Raw genomic sequence first — 21,954 nt, forward strand, 5'->3', positions numbered from 1 at the left:
TGTCCTCACTAGGAAGATCACTTTCAGGATCCTACTCCTCCTCCTCCTCAGGCCATACACGCTGAAAGGATGACAGGCAAGCAGCATGGGTACCCTCAGCAGTGGGCCAAGCTGTCTCTTCCCCCTCCTCCTCATGCTCCTCCCCCTCCTCCTCCTCCTCCTCAACACGCTGAGATATAGACATGAGGGTGCTCTGACTATCCAGCGACATACTGTCTTCCCCCGCCTCCGTTTCCTAGTGCAAAGCGTCTGCCTTTATGCTTTGCAGGAAACTTCTCAAGAGGCATAGCAGAGGAATGGTGACGCTAATGATTGCAGCATCACCGCTCACCATCTGGGTAGACTCCTCAAAGTTTCCAAGGACCTGGCAGATGTCTGCCAACCAGGCCCACTCTTCTGTAAAGAATTGAGGAGGCTGACTCCCACTACGCCGCCCATGTTGGAGTTGGTATTCCACTATAGCTCTACGCTGCTCATAGAGCCTGGCCAACATGTGGAGCATAGAGTTCCACCGTGTGGGCACGTCGCACAGCAGTCGGTGCACTGGCAGATTAAACCGATGTTGCAGGGTCCGCAGGGTGGCAGTGTCCGTGTTGGACTTGCGGAAATGTGCGCTGAGCCGGCGCACCTTTCCGAGCAGGTCTGACAAGCGTGGGTAGCATTTCAGAAAGCGCTGAACCTCAAAATTAAAGACATGGGCCAGGCATGGTACGTGCGTGAGGCTGCCAAGCTGCAGAGCCACCACCAGGTTACGGCCGTTGTCACACACAACCATGCCTGGTTGGAAGCTCAGCGGCGAAAGCCAGTGGTCAGTCTGCTCTGTCAGACCCTGCAGCAGTTCGTGGGCCGTGTGCCTCTTCTCTCCTAAGCTGAGTAGTTTCAGCACGGCCTGCTGACGCTTGCCCACCGCTGTGCTGCCACGACGCGCGACACCGACTGCTGGCGACGTGCTGCTGCTGACACATCTTGATTGCGAGACAGAGGTTGCGTAGGAGGAGGAGGGTGGTTTAGTGGAGGAAGCATACACCGCCGCAGATACCAGCACCGAGCTGGGGCCCGCAATTCTGGGGGTGGGTAGAGCGTGAGCGGTCCCAGGCTCTGACTCGGTCCCAGCATCCACTAAATTCACCCAATGTGCCGTCAGGGAGATATAGTGGCCCTGCCCGCCTGTGCTTGTCCACGTGTCCGTTGATAAGTGGACCTTGGCAGTAACTGCGTTGGTGAGGTCGCGTACAATGTTGCGGGAGACGTGGTCGTGCAGGGTTGGGACGGCACATCGGGAAAAGTAGTGGCGACTGGGAATCGAGTAGCGCGGGGCCGCCGCCGCCATCATGTTTTTGAAAGCCTCCGTTTCCACAAGCCTATACGGCAGCATCTCCAGGCTGATCAATTTGGCTATGTGCATGTTTAACGCTTGAGCGTGCGGATGCGCGGCGGCGTACTTGCGCTTGCGCTCAAACTGTGGCGCTAGCGACGGCTGGACGCTGCGCTGAGAGACATTGCTGGATGGGGCCGAGGACAGCGGAGGTGAGCGTGTGGGTGCAGGCCGGGAGACGGTTATGCCTGTGTCCTGAGAGGGGAGTTGGATCTCAGTGGCAGGTTGGGGCACAGGGGGAGATGCAGTGGTGCAAACGGCCTTCGTCCCACCTTGTGAGGTGCTTGGCCATCATATGCCTGCGCATGCTGGTGGTGGTGAGGCTGGTGGTGGTGGCTCCCCGGCTGATCTTGGCGCGACAAACCTTGCACACCACAGTTCGTCGGTCGTCTGCACTCTCAGTGAAAAACTGCCACACCTTTGAGCACCTCGGCCTCTGCAGGGTGGCATGGCGCGAGGGGGCACTTTGGGAAACAGTTGGTGGATTATTCGGTCTGGCCCTGCCTCTACCCCTGGTCACCGCACTGCCTCTTCCAACCTGCCCTGCTGCTGCACTTGCCTCCCCCTCTGAAGACCTGTCCTCAGTAGGCTTAGCATACTAGGTGGGGTCAGTCACCTCATCGTCCAGCTGCTCTTCCTCCGAATCCTCTGTGCGCTCCTCCCTCGGACATACTGCCCTTACTACTACCTCACTGATAGACAACTGTGTCTCATCGTCATCGTCCTCCTCACCCACTGAAAGCTCTTGAGACAGTTGCAGGAAGTCCCCAGCCTCATCCCCCGGACCCCGGGAACTTTCCAAAGGTTGGGCATCGGTCACGACAAACTCCTCCGGTGGGAGAGGAACCTTTGCTGCCCAATCTGGACAGGGGCCCGAGAACAGTTCCTGGGAGTCTGCATGCTCCTCAGAATGTGTCATTTTAATGGAGTGAGGAGGCTGGGAGGAAGGAGGAGCAGTAGGCAGAGGATTCAGAGTTGCAGCAGTGGACGGCGTAGAAGACTGGGTGGTCGATAGATTGGTAGATGCACTTTTTGCCATCCACGACAGGACCTGCTCACACTGCTCAGTTTCTAATAAAGGTCTACCGTGTGGACCCATTAATTGTGAGATGAATCTGGGGACCCCAGAAACTTGCCTCTCTCCTAATCCCGCAGCAGTCGGCTGCGATACACCTGGACCAGGAGCTCGGCCTGTGCCCACACCCTGACTTGGGCCTCCGCGTCCTCGCCCACGTCCACGTCCTCTAGGCCTACCCCTACCCCTCTGCATGGTGTATTACGAGTAGAGCAAAAGCAGAACGCTGTAATTAAATGTGCCGCTTATTGGCCTGTGGTTGGAGGCTGCCTTCGCTTAGGGAACGCACAGCAGAGCCAGGAAACAATTATGCGAAAGCCTGTAGTGAGACGTAGGTGCATATGACTGAGCTACTGGAATTCACAGTGCAGAACCAGTCAAGTGGCCATAGGCCAGTGGTAGGCCGTAAGTATCTTGCTTCTATTTTTTTAAATGGTGAGCTGAAACACCAGACAGACCCTGTATGCAGCGTATATTATGTATACTGTTTCCCTCTGGCGGGATGACGGCGGTCATGTAACGGGCACAGCAGAGCCAGGAAACAATTATGCGCAAACCTGCTGTAACGCTTAGCTGGGTACTAATTATGACTACTACCCCCAGCAGACACACAGTACACTGAAGACGGTCACAGGCAGCCCAAACATAGTATTTTTCCCCAATTTTTTTGAAAAAGCCCACTGCCTATATAGACAGTATATCTCTTTCACCTTTCCCACTGTCCCTGCCTCACCAGTACTGCCCCTATACTCTGTAAAATGACTGCAGACTGAGGACGCTATGGTCTGCACGCCCGATATACAAAAAATAAATAAATTGTGCAACAGTGCTAAAAGCAGCCTCAACAGTACTGCACACGGTCAGATGTGGCCCTAAGAATGACTATTGGGGTTCTTGAAGACAAATATAACACCTAACACTCTCTCTATAGCAGCTACAGCAAGACAGCACTTTCCCTGATCTCTCTCAGAATGCATCTGTGGCGAGCCGCGGGCGGGGCAGATTTGAATACTCGGGTGTCACCTGATCTCCCCAGCCACTCACTGCAGGGGGGTGGTATAGGGCTGGAACGTCACAGGAGGAAGTTGTAATGCCTTCCATGTCTTTCTATTGGCCAGAAAAGCGCGCAAATTTCTCAGAGATGAAAGTGAAAGTAACTCGAACATCGCGTGGTGCTCGTCTCGAGTAACGAGCATCTCGAACACCCTAATACTCAAACGAGCATCAAGCTCGGACGAGTACTCTCGCTCATCTCTAATCAAGACCTCTCGTTTATTCATATTGGTTATATGTAATTGTTTTATTAAGGCGTCAAGGACAAATATGGATCCTAATTGTATAACTAAATGACTGATGTAGCATTCTCGTAAATTATATAATTGCAATATTTACTTCAAAATTTTATTGTGCACAACTCTGTTAAAAAATATAAATGAAGCAGTTGTCAATAAAAAGTGATTTAATTTAAAAAAATGCCTCGCACCCGCAGCAAAATTGCGTGTTGGCGAGCACGATATTTGGCTGTGATTCACTGCCTTATATTACACTCACCCATATAAATTTAGCCTAACACATCCTTTTTATTTTTAGGAAAGGTTGAACACAAAACTTCAGAGTGAAGCTTGGACTTGACAAAAACATCATCACTCTGCAGCAGCTGACACCCCATCTGATTGCATATTTCAAATAAGGGAGATGGAACAATATCTCCACAGTGCCATCTATTGGAAGGCTGCATTCCTTAGACTCTTTATACAAGCCTTGTAACAATAACCAGGAATTGAAAGCAAAGCCAGAAACCATGCATAGACAGCTGTTTCAGGTTGTTTGCCCCTCATCAGAATGCAGTAGGTTTCTGGCTTTGCTAGTGAGAAGCCTGTGATGTGGATCAGAAATGCTATCTTTTCTCCTTAGGGAGAGCACCTACATGGTGAGTTAGTGTGGAGACTTAAACACTAGCTAGGCTCTCTCTAAGCCGGATGTGAAGACTGCCTATCATCAATATTTTGTTCAGTTAAACTACGAGAATAGCTGAACAATAATAAACAATTTATGGCTTTTGCTGTGCCTATGGTTTGTCAGGAGCCTACAAACCATACAGATGACTGCTATTTCTGCTGAATCCGCCTATAAAGGCAGGATTGTCAAAAAAGAAAACAGGAACAGTTCAATACCCGAATCTTCCATCTGCTATTCGACCTATACCACATTTAGATATTTTTGTAATTCCTACTACATCCCTACATTATGAGCTTGAAGTAGAAAATAAAGAAAGTGTGGAAAAAAAAGAACCCAACAAGCCTTCCACATCCCATGACACTGACTTTGAGGTAAAAGATTATACACCAAACAGATTGAGTCAAGTAGAATTGAGTGATCTCATTCAAGACTTTCTTGTCAAAGGAGAAGGCGGAACTTCTAGGGTCAAGACTACAGCAATGGAATCTTCTCTAACATGATGTCCGGGTCTCACAGTACAGAGAATGTCAGAGGAATCTGCTTCCTTTTTTTGAGAAGAAAAACAATCTGGTTCTTGCTGCAAAGTTAGTGGCTTGATAAAATGTTTGAATTTGAACTATGATCCAACTGAATGGTGGTTATTCATAGACTCCTACAAGCTTTGTTTGGAAGCTGTATTACTTTACAACGGCAACCCTCTTCCCTCTACTTCTGTTGGTCATGCAGTTCACATAAAGGAGATTTATGCAAACATGACAGCCCTCCTCGACTCAATCAAATATGCTGAACACAAGTGGAACTAGAGATAAATTGAGTGATGCAAAGGTTAAGGAAGGTATTTTTGTTGAGCCACAAATTTAGAAACTTGAAAAGTTTCCTGCGTCTGACCAAGTTTTGGAGGGAAAAGAAAAGGACTCTTGGCAATCCTTAAAGGGAGTTATTCATGGATTCTTAGGCAACAAAAGAGATTATATCTACACTTAGTTGGTGACAGTACTTCTGGAAAAATACCATCAACTCGGATGCAACATGTCCCTTAAAATCCATTTTCTCCACTCCCATCTAGACTTTTTCCCTCCTAGTTGTGGAGCTGTCAGTGATGAACAAGGAAAAAGATTCCATCAGGATAATCCTGTAATGGAACAAAGATATCAGGGCCGTTGGAGTTTAGCAATGCTTGCTGATTACTGCTGGTCTGTGTGTAGGGATGCTCGGGAACTTACAAGAGTCAAGCCAAAAGAAAATGATGAAAATGAAGTCATCACATGATTCTTTTCACACCGAACCACCTGCCAGGAATTCTTCCATTAATTTAGAACTCTTAGAATGTAACTGTCATTAAAAAAAAATTCAAATGCACTTTCAATATTGTTAGCATATGTAATTAAAATGTATCATTTTCTCTTACTCCATTAAAATAACATACTTCCACCTATTGTATATCATAGAAACTAGAGCTAATAAATTTTTTTTGTCATATTCGTTTTTTTCTCCCCAAATTTTATAAGGTCTGACTCACAAAGTTAGGGAAACATTCTAAAATATTTTTTTGTTGGCCAATGTAATTTACCAAAACACGCGTTTAGGAATTACTTCTTGTACAGCTTTCATAATGTCTTTATTTCGCAGACTGTATATAATAGGGTTAACCAAAGGAGTAAGCACAGTATATAGCAGTGATAGGACTTTACTCATTGAAAGCATTTGTCCTTTTGTTGGAACAACATAAACACTAAATATAGTCCAGTAGAATATGGAGACCACAATGAGGTGGGAGCTGCAGGTGGAGAAGGCTTTCTGTCTACCAGTATTAGATGAAATTCTTAAGATTGCTAACACAATATAAGTATAAGACATTACAATGATTGTGATTGGAATGAAGACAACTGGAGTGCCTAAAATAAAAAACTCCATGTGGATAATGAATGTTTCAGAACAGGCAAGTTCTAGTAAGGGGACAATGTCACAAAAGAAATGGTCAATAATATTTGGTACACAAAAAAAGAGCTTTGCTGCTGTGATGGCGTAAAGCAATGTAATGGAAAATCCAAGCAACCAACAAATGGTGACCAAAATTACACAATGTCCACTTCTCATGATAGAAGTGTAACGAAGGGGATTACAGATGGCCACATATCTGTCATAAGACATCACAGCAAGGAGAAGACATTCAAATGTTTCTGAGCCACAGAAAAAATAAAATTGAGTGATACAGCTGATAAAAGTAATTGTTCCCCCACCATTCAGTAGGATGCGGAGCATGTTGGGGACAATATCTGTGATCACCAAGATGTCACCAATAGACAGTTGTGAGATGAAGAAGTACATTGGAGTGTGGAGGGTCTTGCTGGTGAACACTAGGATGATTATAAGGATATTTCCACATATTGTCAAACAGTAAAACACAAGAAAAAGACAGAACAGGAATTTGTTTATACTTTGCCTACATTGCAATCCTAAGAGGAAAAACTCGAAAGTCCGATTTCTCTCCTGCATGTAAAACAGATAGTATTTAATCTACCATAAACATACACAGCGGTAAGTTCCTTTTTCTCTTAATACGCAAATACTATTGTATTCCATTGTCATGTACTAAGCATAAATATAATTATGGTCGTTATATAATGTACCTTAATATACTTTATGCATGATTCTGTATTAATCAGTGGCTGGTTATTCTGGTTCTTAAAGAATATTTATGGTAGATGGTTAAGCTTGATGCTCCCTTTTTTTTTTTTTTTTACTAATCCTCATGGTATAGCCCCAGATACAGTAGAACAAATATAGTATTAAAAAAAAAACATTTCTGACCTTTGTGTATTAAAAAACACTAAAGAAAGATGCTTAAATAATATGACAAATCTAAATAAAATACCCAATTATTGACATAGTGCTACCTCAGACCCAATTACATTAAAGTGGACATACAGCATATTGAAATTACTTGTAGGTAAATATTAAGATTAATACTATATGATTCTCAACAAACGTAACTAGAATTTAAAACATTATAGAATTGTTTTATTATTTATTTTTATGAATTTTACAAACTACTATATAAGTCTAATAACTTTTAAAAAAGGATAAATAAATTAATTAGTCATCAAAACCCTCCAATCTACGTATGGATCCTGGTAGCAAAAAGCAGTGCAGAAATCACAGCAACAGCCTAGCAACTGAAAATGGTAAAGCTGTTTAAGTTACACTAAAAACAGCTGCTTTGAATCTGGTCCTGAAGGCACAACATGTCAAGACCTGAAGTGATTAAGCCTTATAATTGAATTTAGTTCTACAAAATAATAAAAAAAACATGGAACAAAAAAAATCAAAGCTCCCTGCTCACCAAGTCTAGAGGGAGGAAGCAAAAAATGCTAGATCTAAATAGTCCTTTATACTCTTTTAATTTTCTGAGGATGAGAATACATGGCTCGTCATTTGTAGTAAGACTATAAATCAAAGTACTAATTCAACAATCACTCCATTCCCATAAAGGAAACCTACCATTGACAGCACATACAATATTTTTCCATTTCTCCAAATTTCTGAATAGTGAACAGAAAACTAAAAAAAAAATACAAATGCTTGCAACAATAATTTTTAATAGCTACCAATAAACAAAAATGTCTATATAATAAATAGACGAATATGAGAATTGCATTTTTCCTAATGAAGTTCAAACTCTTAATAGAACAATAAAATATTGTTGATTGCAATATGTTGCATGTCCATTGAAAGGTAATTGGGTTTGGGGTAGAGATAAGAATTGTGGTATCTGCGCATTTTATGCATATGTTTCACCTGATATATATGATACATATTATGTGCTTGATTTGTTTTACAATGTGTGTATATACTTATTTATGCATATATTGGTAATTTCAAATTATTATCATTTTATCATTTCTTGATTAGATTGAGCTATTATTTGGGTTCCAAATGATCCTTACATGCGATATATTTTTGCTTTCAAAATTCATTTTTAGATAGAATTTGTTTAATTATTTCAATCCTGTTGTAAAGAAATATCTTGGAGAGAAAATATCCTGGAGGGAAGTGATTATAGACATAGACATGGTTTGTGGTCATCAGGCACATGAATATGATCTACAATACAACAGATATTTATATAGAAAATAATACTATGGGGAGATTTTTGCCATTGTCTCCTGAGTCTCCTTTATTTTTAAAATTGAGAAATTGAAAAAAAAATATATAATGATCTACTTTATTCTAGGAGTATGTGAATCAATTAATTTATTTAAATAATAGATAATGGATGAAATGGATAATGGCGGTCACGTAAAAGTCAAAAGACAGTTAAAGTTTGATGCTCCATTCAGTTTGGGCCCAGTTGTGCATCCAGACAGAAGATTAGGGCCACAATGCATATGTTTCTGAACACGGGACAAATGGGGGTATACATTTTGGGGTGAACGTCTTCATTCCTATGTATGCTGTACAAAAAAACCTATTTTTAAAATTACATAATTGCCAAAAAAACAAAAATCGTAATTTTTTCCTTCTGCTTTGCTTCGATTCATTTAAAAACTGTGTGGTCAAAATACGCAGTACACCGCTAGATGAATGCTTTAAGGGGTCTAGTTTTTAAAATGGGGTCATTTGTGGGGATCCTCTGTCGTTTTCGTCGCTCACAGGTTCTATAAGTGGGCAATGGGGCCTGAAACACCTTCAACCAAAATATCTGTTCTGAAAACCACCCGCTGCTCCTTCCAGTTTGGGCCCCGTTGTGCATACGGACAGAAGATTAGGGCCACAATGGGTATGTTTCTGAACACGGGACAAACGGGGGTATCCATTCTTGGGTGAAAGCCTCCATTTATATGTCTGCTGTCCCCCCAAAAAATGTTTTTAAAATCACATAATTGATAAAAAAAACAAAAATCGTAATTTTTTCCTTCTGCTTTGCTTTGCGTCATTCAAAAACTGTTGGGTCAAAATATGCAGTACACCCCTAGATTAATGCGCTAAGAGGTCTAGTTTCCAAAATGAGGTCATTTGTGGGGGTTCTCTATCATTTTGGCCACTCGAGGGGTCTACAAGTGGGCAATGGGGCCTAAAATGCCTTCAGGCAAAATGTCTGATCTGAAAGCCACTGGCTGCTCCTTTCGGTTTTGGCCCCGTTGTACATACGGACAGAAGATTAGGGCCACAATGGGTATGTTTCTGAACACAGGACAAATGGGGGTATGCATTTTGAGATGTAAATCCCTGTTTTCATGTGCACTATAGAAAAAAATTCTGTGTTAAAAATTACGTATTTGCAAAAATATGAAATTTTATTTTTTTTACTCTAAATTGCATTAATTCCTGAAAAGAAACTGTGGGGTCAAAATACTCCTGACCCCACTCAGTGAATACACTGAGGGGTGTAGTTTTTAAAATGGGGTCATTTGTGGGGTTATCTATAATTCTGACACCTATGAGCCTTTACAATCTTGTCTTGGTGCCGGAAAATAAAGCGTTCCTCAAAATGTTGATAAGTAATGTTAAATTTGTACGTCTCCTAAATGGTTAAAAAAAAAAAAAACTTTTTCAAACATGCATTCAGAATAAAGTGAACAGATGGAAATATATATCTGAGCAAAAATTTATACAGTATGTTTGCACATATTTGAGATATTACAGTTGAAAACGTGAAAAAATTACAATTTTTTCAAAATTTTCTCATTTTGGGGGTTCTTAATAAATATACACAAATTCTATGGGTCGATTTTTACCACCTAAATGAAGTACAACATGTGGCGAAAAAACAATGTAAGAATCACTTGGATATGTAAAGCCTTCACGATGTTATGATATGTTAAGTGACACATGTCAGATTTCCAAAATTTGTCTCCGTCACTAAGGCCCAAACAGGCTTTGTCACTAAGGGGTTAAAGAACTACAGAAGTTTTTGCTTTGTAAATGCTAATTACATGCACAGACAATCATATCAGACAGGAGTGTGCAGAAAGACTTAGCAGTGTATCTGTGTACAAGCAGCAGTAAATTTACCCATTAACTCTACTTGCAGTTCTCCATGTCAGTGTCTTTCCCTTCCCCTCCTTCTTTGCTCTCTAATTATTACTCATATTTTCATTGCTGTCTTCACCTTCTCCACCACTGATTAAAAAGCCTCTCCTGTCAATCACTGAAAACATTAATACATAGCTTTACTGTTAAGAAGTGATATGAGGAAATGTGGAACGGTGGGAGAAAGCAGTGAATAGTTGAACATTAATTATTCGCACGAAACTCATTTTAAACATAAGTTTTCGAAAACAATTGATCCAATCAGTACAAGTAACAAATTCCTGTAATCAGAGATCTACGGTAACCTACAGGTACAGTACCCTGACAAATGTTTTCCTTGATTGTGCGTAGTGTAGCTAGGGATATCGGCAAAAGTGTATTGTTTGAATGGTCATCCCTCAAGATTTCATATAGGAATAGTACTACTCACCATGGCTGCAATTGTAAAATAATTTTCTCTCAGTAAACACTTTTTAATCACATTCTATTAAAATCCTTATTTTCTTAAGAGAAAGGAATTAAAATGTCTAAAAGCTAATGGTCAGCAGAAGTTAATTAGATTCAATCTGGTTTACAACAGTTTGAACACATGGAAAGTTTAAACATAGTTTCTTTGTTTAAAGGGGTTGTCTCGCGGCGAAATCTAAAAAAATTTTTTTTACTTACCCCCGCATTCTGCCCTGTTAAAAAGAAAGCATAAGTTAGTTTTTAAAAATAGCATAGCGCTTACCTGCATCAGCATTCTGCAGCTTCTTCTTTTCTTCTTTTAAAGATGGCGCCGTTGGTCTTCCCCCACGGTGCACCGCGGGTCTTCTCCCATGGTGCACCGTGGATTTTCTTCTCCTTCCTTGCGTTCCATTGCCGATTCCAGCCTCCTGATTGGCTGGAATCGGTACACGTGACGGGGCGGAGCTACGATGACGACGCGGTGACCAGCTCTCCAGCACGAGCGGCCCCATTCACCAGGCAGAAGCACGGAGTGCGCAAGCGCGTCTAAAAACGCCAGAAGACAGCGAAATTAGACGGAGCCATGGAGACGGGGACGCTAGCAACGGAGCAGGTAAGTGAATAACTTCTGTATGGCTCATATTTAATGCACGATGTACATTACAAAGTGCATTAATATGGCCATACAGAAGTGTATAACCCCACTTGCTGCCGCGAGACAACCCCTTTAAGGTGAGTAAAAGAAATGAAAAAGGAGGGTGGAGCAAGACCCAATGAGAGTGGTGGAATATTTATGGAGTACAAAGTGTTTCCAATGATGGAGTATTTTGAATGGTGGAGATGCTGCCAACCAGATGACGCTCGACCAGTGTGGGCGTGAGTGTAGCGAAGAGGTGTGATGGTGAAAGCACTTCTTTTTTCTAGAAGATGAAGATCAAGGTCCAATGTGTGATGGTCTAAAGCACTTCTTTCTCCCATGTCCTCCTGCACATACAGGACCTCTGACACATCCAATACACCTTTGGAATTGTGTCACCCCCAGGCATCCTGTTGTCCTATCCAGTCGAACTGACGAAGGGGTTCACCCCCAAAACGCGTATTCTATTGCTGGTTTTTAATTTGTGAAAAAATAAAAAAGAAGTGCTTTCACCATCACAGATTGGACCTTGATCTTCATCTTCTAGTAGCTTAGAGGGTTGCGCCTCCCTACCAGTTTTTTTCACATCCTTTTCTTTGTGTAAGGGACAATTTTACTTTGCAATACACAGGAACAGACAGACACAGCCCTGTTTTGGAATTCACTAAATGCACTGAACTCATAGACAGAGGTAGCAGCTTTGTGTAGAGATGAGCGAGCACCAAAATGCTCGGGTGCTCGGTACTCGAGTCGAACTTTCCGTGATGCTCGATAGCTCGTTTCGAGTAACGAACCCCATTGAAGTCAATTGGCGACTTGAGCATTTTTGTATGGGACTGATGCTCCGCATAGCTGATAGCTTGTCAAACACCAGAAAACATCAGAAAGTCATGGAAACACCACAGAAATGGAAAAAGAAGGGCAGTGGCAGCATGCATGGCTGCATATGAGGCTCCCAGGTCCAACTATTAAGCCAAAATGGGGGCAAGAGTCTGGCAGTCACCCCCCTAACAATTTACTTTGGACAAACCCTCATTAGCAAGGCACGCGGGCTGGCACATCTTAGCCAAGCACCACACTACCTTTAACCAAGGACAATCACTGCCTGCAAGTGACACCGCTGCCTCTTCTCCTGGATTACATGCTGGCATTGCTGTCCAACCTCCCGCACGACCCTGCGTCCACAGCGCACACAAAAGATTCCCTGCACAGCGCTCAGCTGCCCTCATGCCACACGCTCGCTTCATAGCCACACCACCCTCATGTCTATTTATAAAAATGCGTACTGGATGAGGAGGAACCGGAGGCACACACTGCAGAGGGTTGGCAGGGCCAGGCAGCGACCCTCTTTGAAAGTGTTGGCGATAGCCCACAATGCTGTTGAGAATTGATGATAAATTGACGTATGATCATCATTCCAATCCACCTCGGTCACAAAATTGTCAGGAGCCACGAACAAGGGCATAAAGGGGACTCGGGTGCCAGCACTTCTACACATCTTCACAATGCAGCAGCACATACTAATACCAAAGATGGTTTGAAGGAGGAGGTGTTGCAAAAGTAACCACCACAGGTATACAGTGGCCCAGTGAAAGTCTCATGAAATCACTAACGCTTCCTGTGAATGCTCCAATCCTGTATCTTGGATAACTGTGGTAATTTGTAGCAAGAGAGATAATACATGCCGTCCAACGCAGATCCCCAGACTCCGAGCAGGAGGAGGAGGTGGCATAACAAGGCCAAGAAACCATTACCTTGGTAGGACCCGCAATAGTCTGTGTGGGAAGTATGTGAGCGGGCCCAGGGTCAGGCTCGTTCCCAGCCTCCACCTTGTGTGACCCAAGGTGCCCTGAGTTACATAGCAATGGGAAATCCATGTGACCACACACAATTCATTCTGTGTAGGTGTCAAATAGCTCAACACCGCAAGGGGAAGTCTTTGTTTTCCTTGGGCTCGCTTATGCTGTCAGTGCACAAAGATAGTATTACACAGGAAGAAATCAGAGTGCCCAAACATGGGAGGGTTTCACACCGCCAAGGACCTTGGCCTCGGCCCACATTTCTTCCCTAGTCAGTCAGTGTATTTGTGCCAGATAGGTAAAACACCGCAATGGGAAGTCTTTTTGCACCCACAGTATGGGCAGACCCCAGTAACATTTCTGTAGCAGAAGGATAGGCAGACCCCAGTAACATTTCTGTAGCAGAAGGATAGGCAGACCCCAGTAACATTTCTGTAGCAGAAGTATAGGCAGACCCCTGTAACTTTCCTGTAGCAGAAGAATAGGCAGACCCCTGTAACTTTCCTGTAGCAAAGGTATAGGCAGACCCCTGTAACATTTCTGTAGCACAAGTATAGGCAGACCCCTGTAACATTTCTGTAGCAGAAGGATAGGCAGACCCCTGTAACATTTCTGTAGCACCCCTGTAACATTTCTGTAGCAGCGGTAAAGTCAGACCCCTGTAACATTTCTGTAGCAGAAGTATAGGCGGACCCCAGTAACATTTCTGTAGCAAGAGTATAGGCGAACCCCTGAAACATTGGTGTAGGCAAAGTCCGGAAAAATTAGTTAGATAACTATATTGGCGAGAGCCAGAAAAATATGTGTACCCAGAGTACAAGTGTATCCCTGAAGAATTAATCAATCAAGAGGGCAGTTGAAACCAATAAACATTTTTTTAAAGATACAGCTCGCTGTTGCTTAATTTGCAACAGAGCCTGGAGGCAGCCCTGTGAAAAAAATTGGTTTCTGGTAAAGTATCAATACATTCGAAACTTTGAAAAATTGTAAAAAAATTGTAAGCAGAGCCTTTTGGGCCGCAGAAAAATTGGCAGTTCAGCGTGATGACATGATGTTTCAGGAGGAGGAGAAGGAGGACTAATATCCGAGAGTGATTGACAAAGCTAATTCCTCCTTTTTTCCGGGGATAGGGAATGCTTATTTATCCGGCTGCAGCGAAAAGAATCTTTAGGTACTGCTGCTTTTTGCCGGTGGAGAAGAGACGTCTGGGGAAATCCAGGCTTAGTTCATCTTTATGAGTGTAAGCATGTCGGCACTGGCAGTTGACAGGTGGGTATGCTTATCCGTTATGATTCCCCCAGCTGCACTAAACACCCTCTCTGACAAGACGCTATCAGCAGGGCAGGCCAGCACCTCCTGCTGATAGCGGAAGTTCCTACAGCGCAAGTTCGTGCCACGTGTCCAGCTTTGACACCCAATAGTTGTATGGAGCAGAGGCATCAGGTAGGACGGTGGTACGATCGGTTACGTACTCCCTCGCCATCTTTTTCAGTGCACCCTTCAACTTAGCCTTGATTGGGGAGTGGTGACACAGTCTTACTGGGGAGCCATAAAGCTGGCAAAGGCCTTGGAGAGTGGTCCGCTGCCTGCGCTGTACATGCTGCCTGATCTCCGCTGCTCCCCTGCTACTTCGCCCTCGGAACTGCGCCTTCTGCCACTGGCGCTGTCAGATGGGAAGTTTAGCATCACTTTTTCCACCAGGGCCCTGTGGTATTGCATCACTCTCCTACCCCTTTCCTCTTCAGGGATGAGAGTGGAAAGGTTCTCCTTGTACCGTAGGTCGAGAAGGGTGTACACCCAGTAATCCGTGTTGGCCAGAACGTGTCTAACGCGAGGGTCACGAGAAAGGCAGCCTAACATGAAGTCAGCCATGTGTGCCAGGGTATCAGTATGCAAGAGATGGCTGTCCTCACTAGGAAGATGACTTTCAGGATCCTCCTCCTCCTCCACACCCCATACACGCTGAACAGATGAGAGGCAAGCAGCATGGGTACCCTCTGCAGTGTGCCCAGCTGTCTCTTCCTCTCCTCCTCCTCCTACTTTTCCCCGTCCTCCTCTGCCTCCAAAATGTGCTGAGATATAGACATGAGGGTGGTCTGGCTATCAAGCGACATACTGTCATCGCCCATCCCCTGTTCCAACCTCAAAGCGTCGGCCTTTATGCTTTGCAGCGAACTTTTACGCAGGCATAGCAGCGGAATGGTAACGCTAATGATTGCAGCATCGCCACTCACTATCTAGGTAGACTCCTCAAAGTTCCCGAGGACCTGGCAGAAATCTGCCATCCAGGCCCACTCCTCGGTAAAAAATTGGGGAGGCTGACTACCACTACGCCGCCCATGTTGGAGTTGGTATTCCACTATTGCTCTACGCTGCTCATAGAGCCTGGCGAACATGTGCAGCGTAGAATTCCACTGTGTGGGCACGCCGCACAGCTGTCGGTTCTCTGGCAGATTAAACCGATGTTGCAGGGTCCTCAGTGTGGCAGCGTCCGTGGTGGACTTGCGGAAATGTGCGCAGATGCGGCGCACCTTGCCGAGCAGGTCAGACAAGTGAGGATAGTTTTTAGGAAACCGTTGAGCCACCAGATTGAAGATGTGGGGCAGGCATGGCACATGTGGGAGGCTGCCGAGCTGCAGATCTGCCACCAGGTTACAGCTGTTGTCACACACGACCATGCCCGATTGGAGGCTTAGCGGCGAAAGCCAGAGGTCGGTCTGCTCTGTCAGACCCTGCAACAGTTCGGGGGCCGTGTGCCTTTTTTCACCTAAGCTGAGTAGTTTCAGCACAGCCTGCTGATCCTTGCCAACCACTGTGCTGCCATGCTGCGCCATACCGACTGCTGGCGACGTACTGCTCACACTTCTTAATTGAGAGGTAGAGATTGTGTAGGAGGAGGAGGAGGAGGGAAAGGGTTTAGAGGAAGTGGCATAAACTGCCGCAGATACCAGCACCGAGGTAGGACCCGCTATTCTGGGTGTGGGTAGGACGTGAGCGGTCCCAGGCTCTGACTCGGTCCCAGCCTCCCCCAAATTCACCCAATTTGCCATAAGGGAGATATAGTGGCCCTGCCCGCCAGTACTTGTCCACGTTTCTGTGGTTAAGTGGATCTTCCCAGTAACCACATTGGTGATGGCACGATTGATGTTGCGGGAGACATGCTGGTGTAGGGCTGGGGTGGCACACCGGGAAAAATAGTGGCGACTGGGGACCGAGTAGCGCGAGACCGCCGCCGCCATCATGTTTGCGCTGAGAGACATTGCTGGATGGGGTAGAGGACAGTGGAGGTGAGGGTGTGGGTGCAGGCCGGGAGGCGCTCGTGCCTGTGTCCTGAGAGGGGGGTTGGATCTCAGTGGCAGGTTGGGGCACAGGGAAAGAGGCATTGGTGTGACCCAAAGGCACTGAACGGTCTTCGTCCCACCTTGTGGGGTGCTTGGCCATCATATGCCTACGCATGCTGGTGGTGGTGGGGCTGGTGGTGGTGGCTCCCCGGCTGATCCTGGCACGACACAGGTTGCACACTACTGTTCATCGGTCATCCGCAATCTCACAGAAAAACATCCACACCTTTGAACACCTAGGCCTCTGCATGGTGGCTTGGCGCGAGGGGGTGCTTTGGGAAACAGTTGGGGGATTCTTCGCTCTGGCCCTGTCTCTACCCCTGGCCACCCCACTGCCTCTTCCAACCTGTCCTGCTGCTGCACTTGCCTCCCCCTCTGAAAACCTGTCCTCAGTTGGCTAAGCAAACCAGGTGGGGTCAGTCACCTCATCGTTCAGCTGCTCTTCCTCCGAATCCTCTGTGCGCTCTTCCCTCGGACTTAATGCCCTTACTACTACCTCACTGATAGACAACTGTGTCTCATCCTCATCATCCTCCTCACCCACCGACACTTGCCGGAAGTCCCCAGCCTCATCACCCGGACCCCGGGAACTTTCCATCGGTCACGACAAACTCCTCAGGTGAGAGAGGAATCATTTTTTTCCCACTCAAGGCAGGGACCCGAGAACAGTTCCTGGGAGTCTGCCTGCTCATCAGAATGTGGAGGCTGGGAGGAAGGAGGAGCAGCAGCCAGAGGATTCAGAGTTGCAGCAGTGGACTGCGTAGAAGACTGGGTGGTCGATACATTGCTGGATGCATTTTCTGCCATCCACGACAGGACCTGCTCACACTGCTCTGTTTGTAATAAAGGTCTACCACGTGGACCCATAAATTGTGATATGAAGCTGGGACCCCAGAGACTTGCCTCTCTCCTAATCCTACAGCAGCCGGCTGTGATTCACCTGGACCAGGAACTTGGCCTGTGCCCACACCCTCACTTGGACCTCCGCGTCCTCGCCCGCATCCACATCCTCGACCCCTACCCCTACCCCTCAGCATGGTGGATTACAAATAGAGCAGACACAGAGTGGTGTAAATAATTATGGAATTATTTGCGTACACTTTCACGCTGACAGCGGTATTGCAACGCTAACTCCAGAAAGAAGCAAAAAATACGGAAGGCTGCAAACAGGCCTAGCTGTGCAATAGTGATGCACTACACTCCCACCAGACACCCTGTAAATTTCAGATGGTCAGAGGTAGCCCAACAAGGGAGCTTTTTTAATTTTTTGGAAAAAGAATGCAGGCTATATAGTGTGTATATGACTTTTCCTCTATCAGTGGCTGTGGCCGTACGCTGTGCGTTAAGTTCACTGCAGACACAGACCGGTGTAAAAAATTATGGAATTATTGGCGTACAGTTTAACACTGAGAGAAGTATTGTAACACAAACTGGAGCCAGAAAAAAATTATACGGAAGGCTGCAAAAACTGCTAGCTGTGCAATAGTGATGCACTACAACTCCCACCAGACACCCTGTAAAATGCAGATGGTCAGAGGTAGCACTAAGAAGGACCGTTGGGGTTCTTGAAGACAGGATCCTACGCTACCACTGTCCCTATCTCAGCAGCACTTTCCCTATACTCTGTATTACAGACTGCAGACTTGGAACGCTATAGCTGTAATAGCCTGCACAGCCCAAGATAAAAAAAAAATGTGCAAAACTGCTCCTAGCCAGCCACACAGTTATGCACACGATCAGATGTGGCCCTAAGAAGGACCGTTGGGGTTCTTGAGGACAGGATCCTACACTAACACTATCCCTGAATAAGCAGCAGCACTTTCCCTATGCTCTCCCAGTGTGTGTCTGAGGCGAGCCGCGGGCAGGACCGCTTTAAGTACTCAGTGGTCACTTGATCTCACCAGCCACTCACTGCAGGGGGGTGGGATAGGGCTGGCACGTCACAGAAGGAAGTGGTAATGCCTTCCCTGCTTGTCTATTGGCTAAAAAATGACACTAAACATGCAGGGAAGGAAATGGAATCGACTCGAGTACCGCGTGGTGCTCGTCTCAAGTAACGAGCATCTCGAACACCCTAATGCTCAAATGAGCATCAAGCTCGGACAAGTGTGTTCGCTCATCTCTAATGTGTAGTCTAGGAATGGTGATAAGGGCTCAAATCCACCTGTGTACAATATCAGATCATTAGTTAGTATAAGCTGGTGATATCAACAAACCTAGAAAGACTAAGTATAAAGTCTAGAGAGGCTAAATCCTGAATAACACTCTCTAATTAATAAACTGAATGCTCATCGCGTTACCATCATAACTAGAGATGAGCATACATGCTCGTCTGAGCTTGATGCTTGTTCGAGCATTAGCATACTTAAAAGTTCTCGTTACTCGAGCGAGCACCACACAGTGTTCGAGAAAATTTCAATCTTTACTCCCCACATGTTTAGTGGCTTTTTTAGCCAATGAACAGGCAGGGAAGGCTCTGGCACCTCCAACCCTTAGTGTGTGTCCTGTCAATATGCACTATATAACAAGACTGTAATCCTTTTACACTGTCTATTTTTGGCCTAAAGCGTACGTAAAATACCCTTAGTCTGTGTCCTCTCGATCCGCACTATATAACAAGACTGTACCCATTTTACACTGTCTATTTTTGGCCTAAAGCGTACGTAAAATACCCTTAGTCTGTGTCCTCTCGATCCGCACTATATAACAAGACTGTACACATTTTACACTGTCTATTTTTTGTTAAAGTGTATGCCAAATTTGTCTGTGTGCGTCCTCTCGATCCATACTATATAACAAGACTATACTCATTTTACACTGTCTATTTTTGTTTTAAAGCGTACGTAAAATACAACAGTGTGTGTCCTGTCCATCCGCACTATATGACAAGACTGTACTCATTTTACACTGTCTAATTTTGGCTTAAACCACACTTAAAATACCTTTTTTGTGTATCCTCATGATCCGCACTATATAACAATACTGTGCTCATTTTACACGGTCTATTTTTTGTTTAAAGAATAAGTAAAATACCCTTAGGCCTCGGTCACACGGGCGTTTTTAGGTCCGATTTGCAGACGTGCTTGTGATCTGCAGATTTATAGACCCAATGCAAAGCAATGGGATCTGTCACATGTCCGTTTTTGATGCGGATGTGCTGATAATTGTAGGACACACCGATTAGCAGAACGCATGTAACTGCATTCTGTGCAAATCGGTGCTTGTATATACGCTCAACGGGGCCGGCGGCAGCAGCGCCGGCCCCATTGAGAACATATACTAAGATTATTCTCCTCTGCCACAGCTGTGCCACAAATGTGGCAGAGAAACCAAATGTTCTCTCATTGAAGTCAATGAAGCCGGCAATACAGTCGGCTCCATTGAAAGCAATGGGCTGCCAGCAAGCTATTGAATGACAGCTGAGAGCTGCCTCTGATTGGTCCCTGCACTCAGCCAATCAGAGGCAGCACTCACTCACCCATTCATGAATTCATGATTGGGTGAGTAAAAAGGTGAGCATACTTTTTTTTTACACATTTTTAGGATGGTTTTCAGGGAAGGGCTTATATTTTAAGCCCTTCCCAAAAAATTCATCCAGCGCTTGCCGGCAGCCCATTGCTTTCAATGGAACCGGCTGTATTGCCGGCTCCATTGAATTCAATGGGCGAACATCGTTCTCCTCTGCCACAGCTGTGCCACAGCTGTGGCAGAGGGTAGCAGGCAGCGCTTGATCGTTTTGCTGAAAATGCTGCTAGGTGCAGATTTTTCAGCGAATCGTCGGCTCTGATCACACGATTTGCGGATGCGCATTCGTTATGCGATCCGCAAATCGCGCGAAAAAACGCCCGTGTGACCGAGGCCTTAGTATGTGCCCTGTCAATCCGCACTATTTTACAAGACTGTACTCATTTTACACTGTCTATTTTTTGGTTAAAGCGTAAGTAAAATACCCTTAGTGTGTGCCCTGTCAATCCGCACTATATAACAAGACTGTACTCATTTACACTGTCTATTTTTGGCTTTAAGCATACACAAAATACCTAGCAGTTTGCGTAACATTTTGAAGCAGTGCATTATACAACATGATTAACACTAGGGGTAAGGGTCGAGGACGTGGACGTCCAAATGTGGGTGTGCGCAGAAGCCGAGGTCCTAAGCGGGGTGAAACCGTGCCTGCTGCTGAGGTAGTAGTAGAACGCTGTGTATCTACCCTCCCTAGCTTCATCTCACAGTTTGTAGGTCCGTGTGATACACCATTATTAAAACCACAACACTACGATCAGGTGATGACATGGATAGTGGATATCGCGTCCAGTAATTTATCCACCACCCAGTCTTCTACACAGTCCACTGATGCTAGCCAGGGGACTGGAACTGTGAATCCTCATGCTGATCCTCTTTCCTCCCAGCCTGGTCACTCCAGGAAAAGGAGAGAATAAGAACAGGCATACTCACAGGAACTTTTTTCAGGTTGTTTCCCTGTTGCAAACAATGATTCATGAGCTACCTGAGGTTTGTCGTGACCGATGCCCAAAATTTGGACCTTTCACAGTCTCAGGGCGAGCACCCACTGGCGTTTTTTTACCTGCGTTTTGCGTTTTTCCTGCACAGGCATAGAGATAACATGTGTTCCTGTCCACTGGCGTTTTTTTTGCATTGCGTTTGCGTTTTTAACATAGGAACTGTCAGTTGCATATGTGTCCTTATTTTTCTCCATGGAAATTAATGGCAAAGCCGCGAAAACGCCGCGAAAACGCCGGAAAAACCGCGGGACACGCGGCGAAAACGCTGCGTTTTTTTCCCGCGGGAAACGCAAACGCCAGTGGGTGCTCGCCCTGAGGGTGATTAGGGTGGGGACTTCCAAGTAGTGTATCAAGAGGTATTTGTTGATGATGATGATTATGATGAGACACAGTTGTCTGTCAGTGAGGTTGTTGTTAGGGCATTAGGTCTGAGGGAGGAGCAGACTGAAGATTCAGAGGAAGAGATGGTGGATTATGAGGTGACTGACCCTATCTGGGTTGGTAAGCCTACTGAAGACAGTGCTTCAGAGGGGGAGGCAAGTGCAGCACCAGGACAGGTTGGAAGAGGCAATGGAGTGGCCAGAGGGAGAAACAGGGCCAGAGCTAGTAATACCCCAACTGTTGCCCACAGGACCTCATCGTGGCAAGCTCCGCTGCAGAGGGCTAGGTGTTTGAAGTTCTATAGGTTTTTAATAAGAGCGCGGACGACCGACGAACAGTGGTGTGCAAAGTGTGCTGCACTAAGATCAGCAGGGGAACCACCAC

At 45.4% G+C, this 21,954-nt stretch overlaps 1 protein-coding gene across 1 annotated transcript; it reads right to left on the reverse strand.

Moving 5' to 3' along the window:
• Nucleotides 1–5,975: 5,975 nt before the first annotated feature.
• Nucleotides 5,976–6,905, reverse strand: LOC136613184 (olfactory receptor 11L1-like). Its single transcript, XM_066594024.1, has one exon. It carries the CDS (start codon nt 6,903–6,905, stop codon nt 5,976–5,978), a length of 930 nt encoding a protein of 309 aa, XP_066450121.1.
• Nucleotides 6,906–21,954: the final 15,049 nt, after the last annotated feature.

Source organism: Eleutherodactylus coqui, chromosome 2 (genome assembly GCF_035609145.1).
Source record: "Eleutherodactylus coqui strain aEleCoq1 chromosome 2, aEleCoq1.hap1, whole genome shotgun sequence".
NCBI classification, from domain to species: domain Eukaryota; kingdom Metazoa; phylum Chordata; class Amphibia; order Anura; family Eleutherodactylidae; genus Eleutherodactylus; species Eleutherodactylus coqui.

Bases quoted from the DNA above. Each gene is read 5' to 3' on its own strand.
- LOC136613184 (XM_066594024.1), bottom strand. From the start codon at position 6,905: ATGCAGGAGAGAAATCGGACTTTCGAGTTTTTCCTCTTAGGATTGCAA.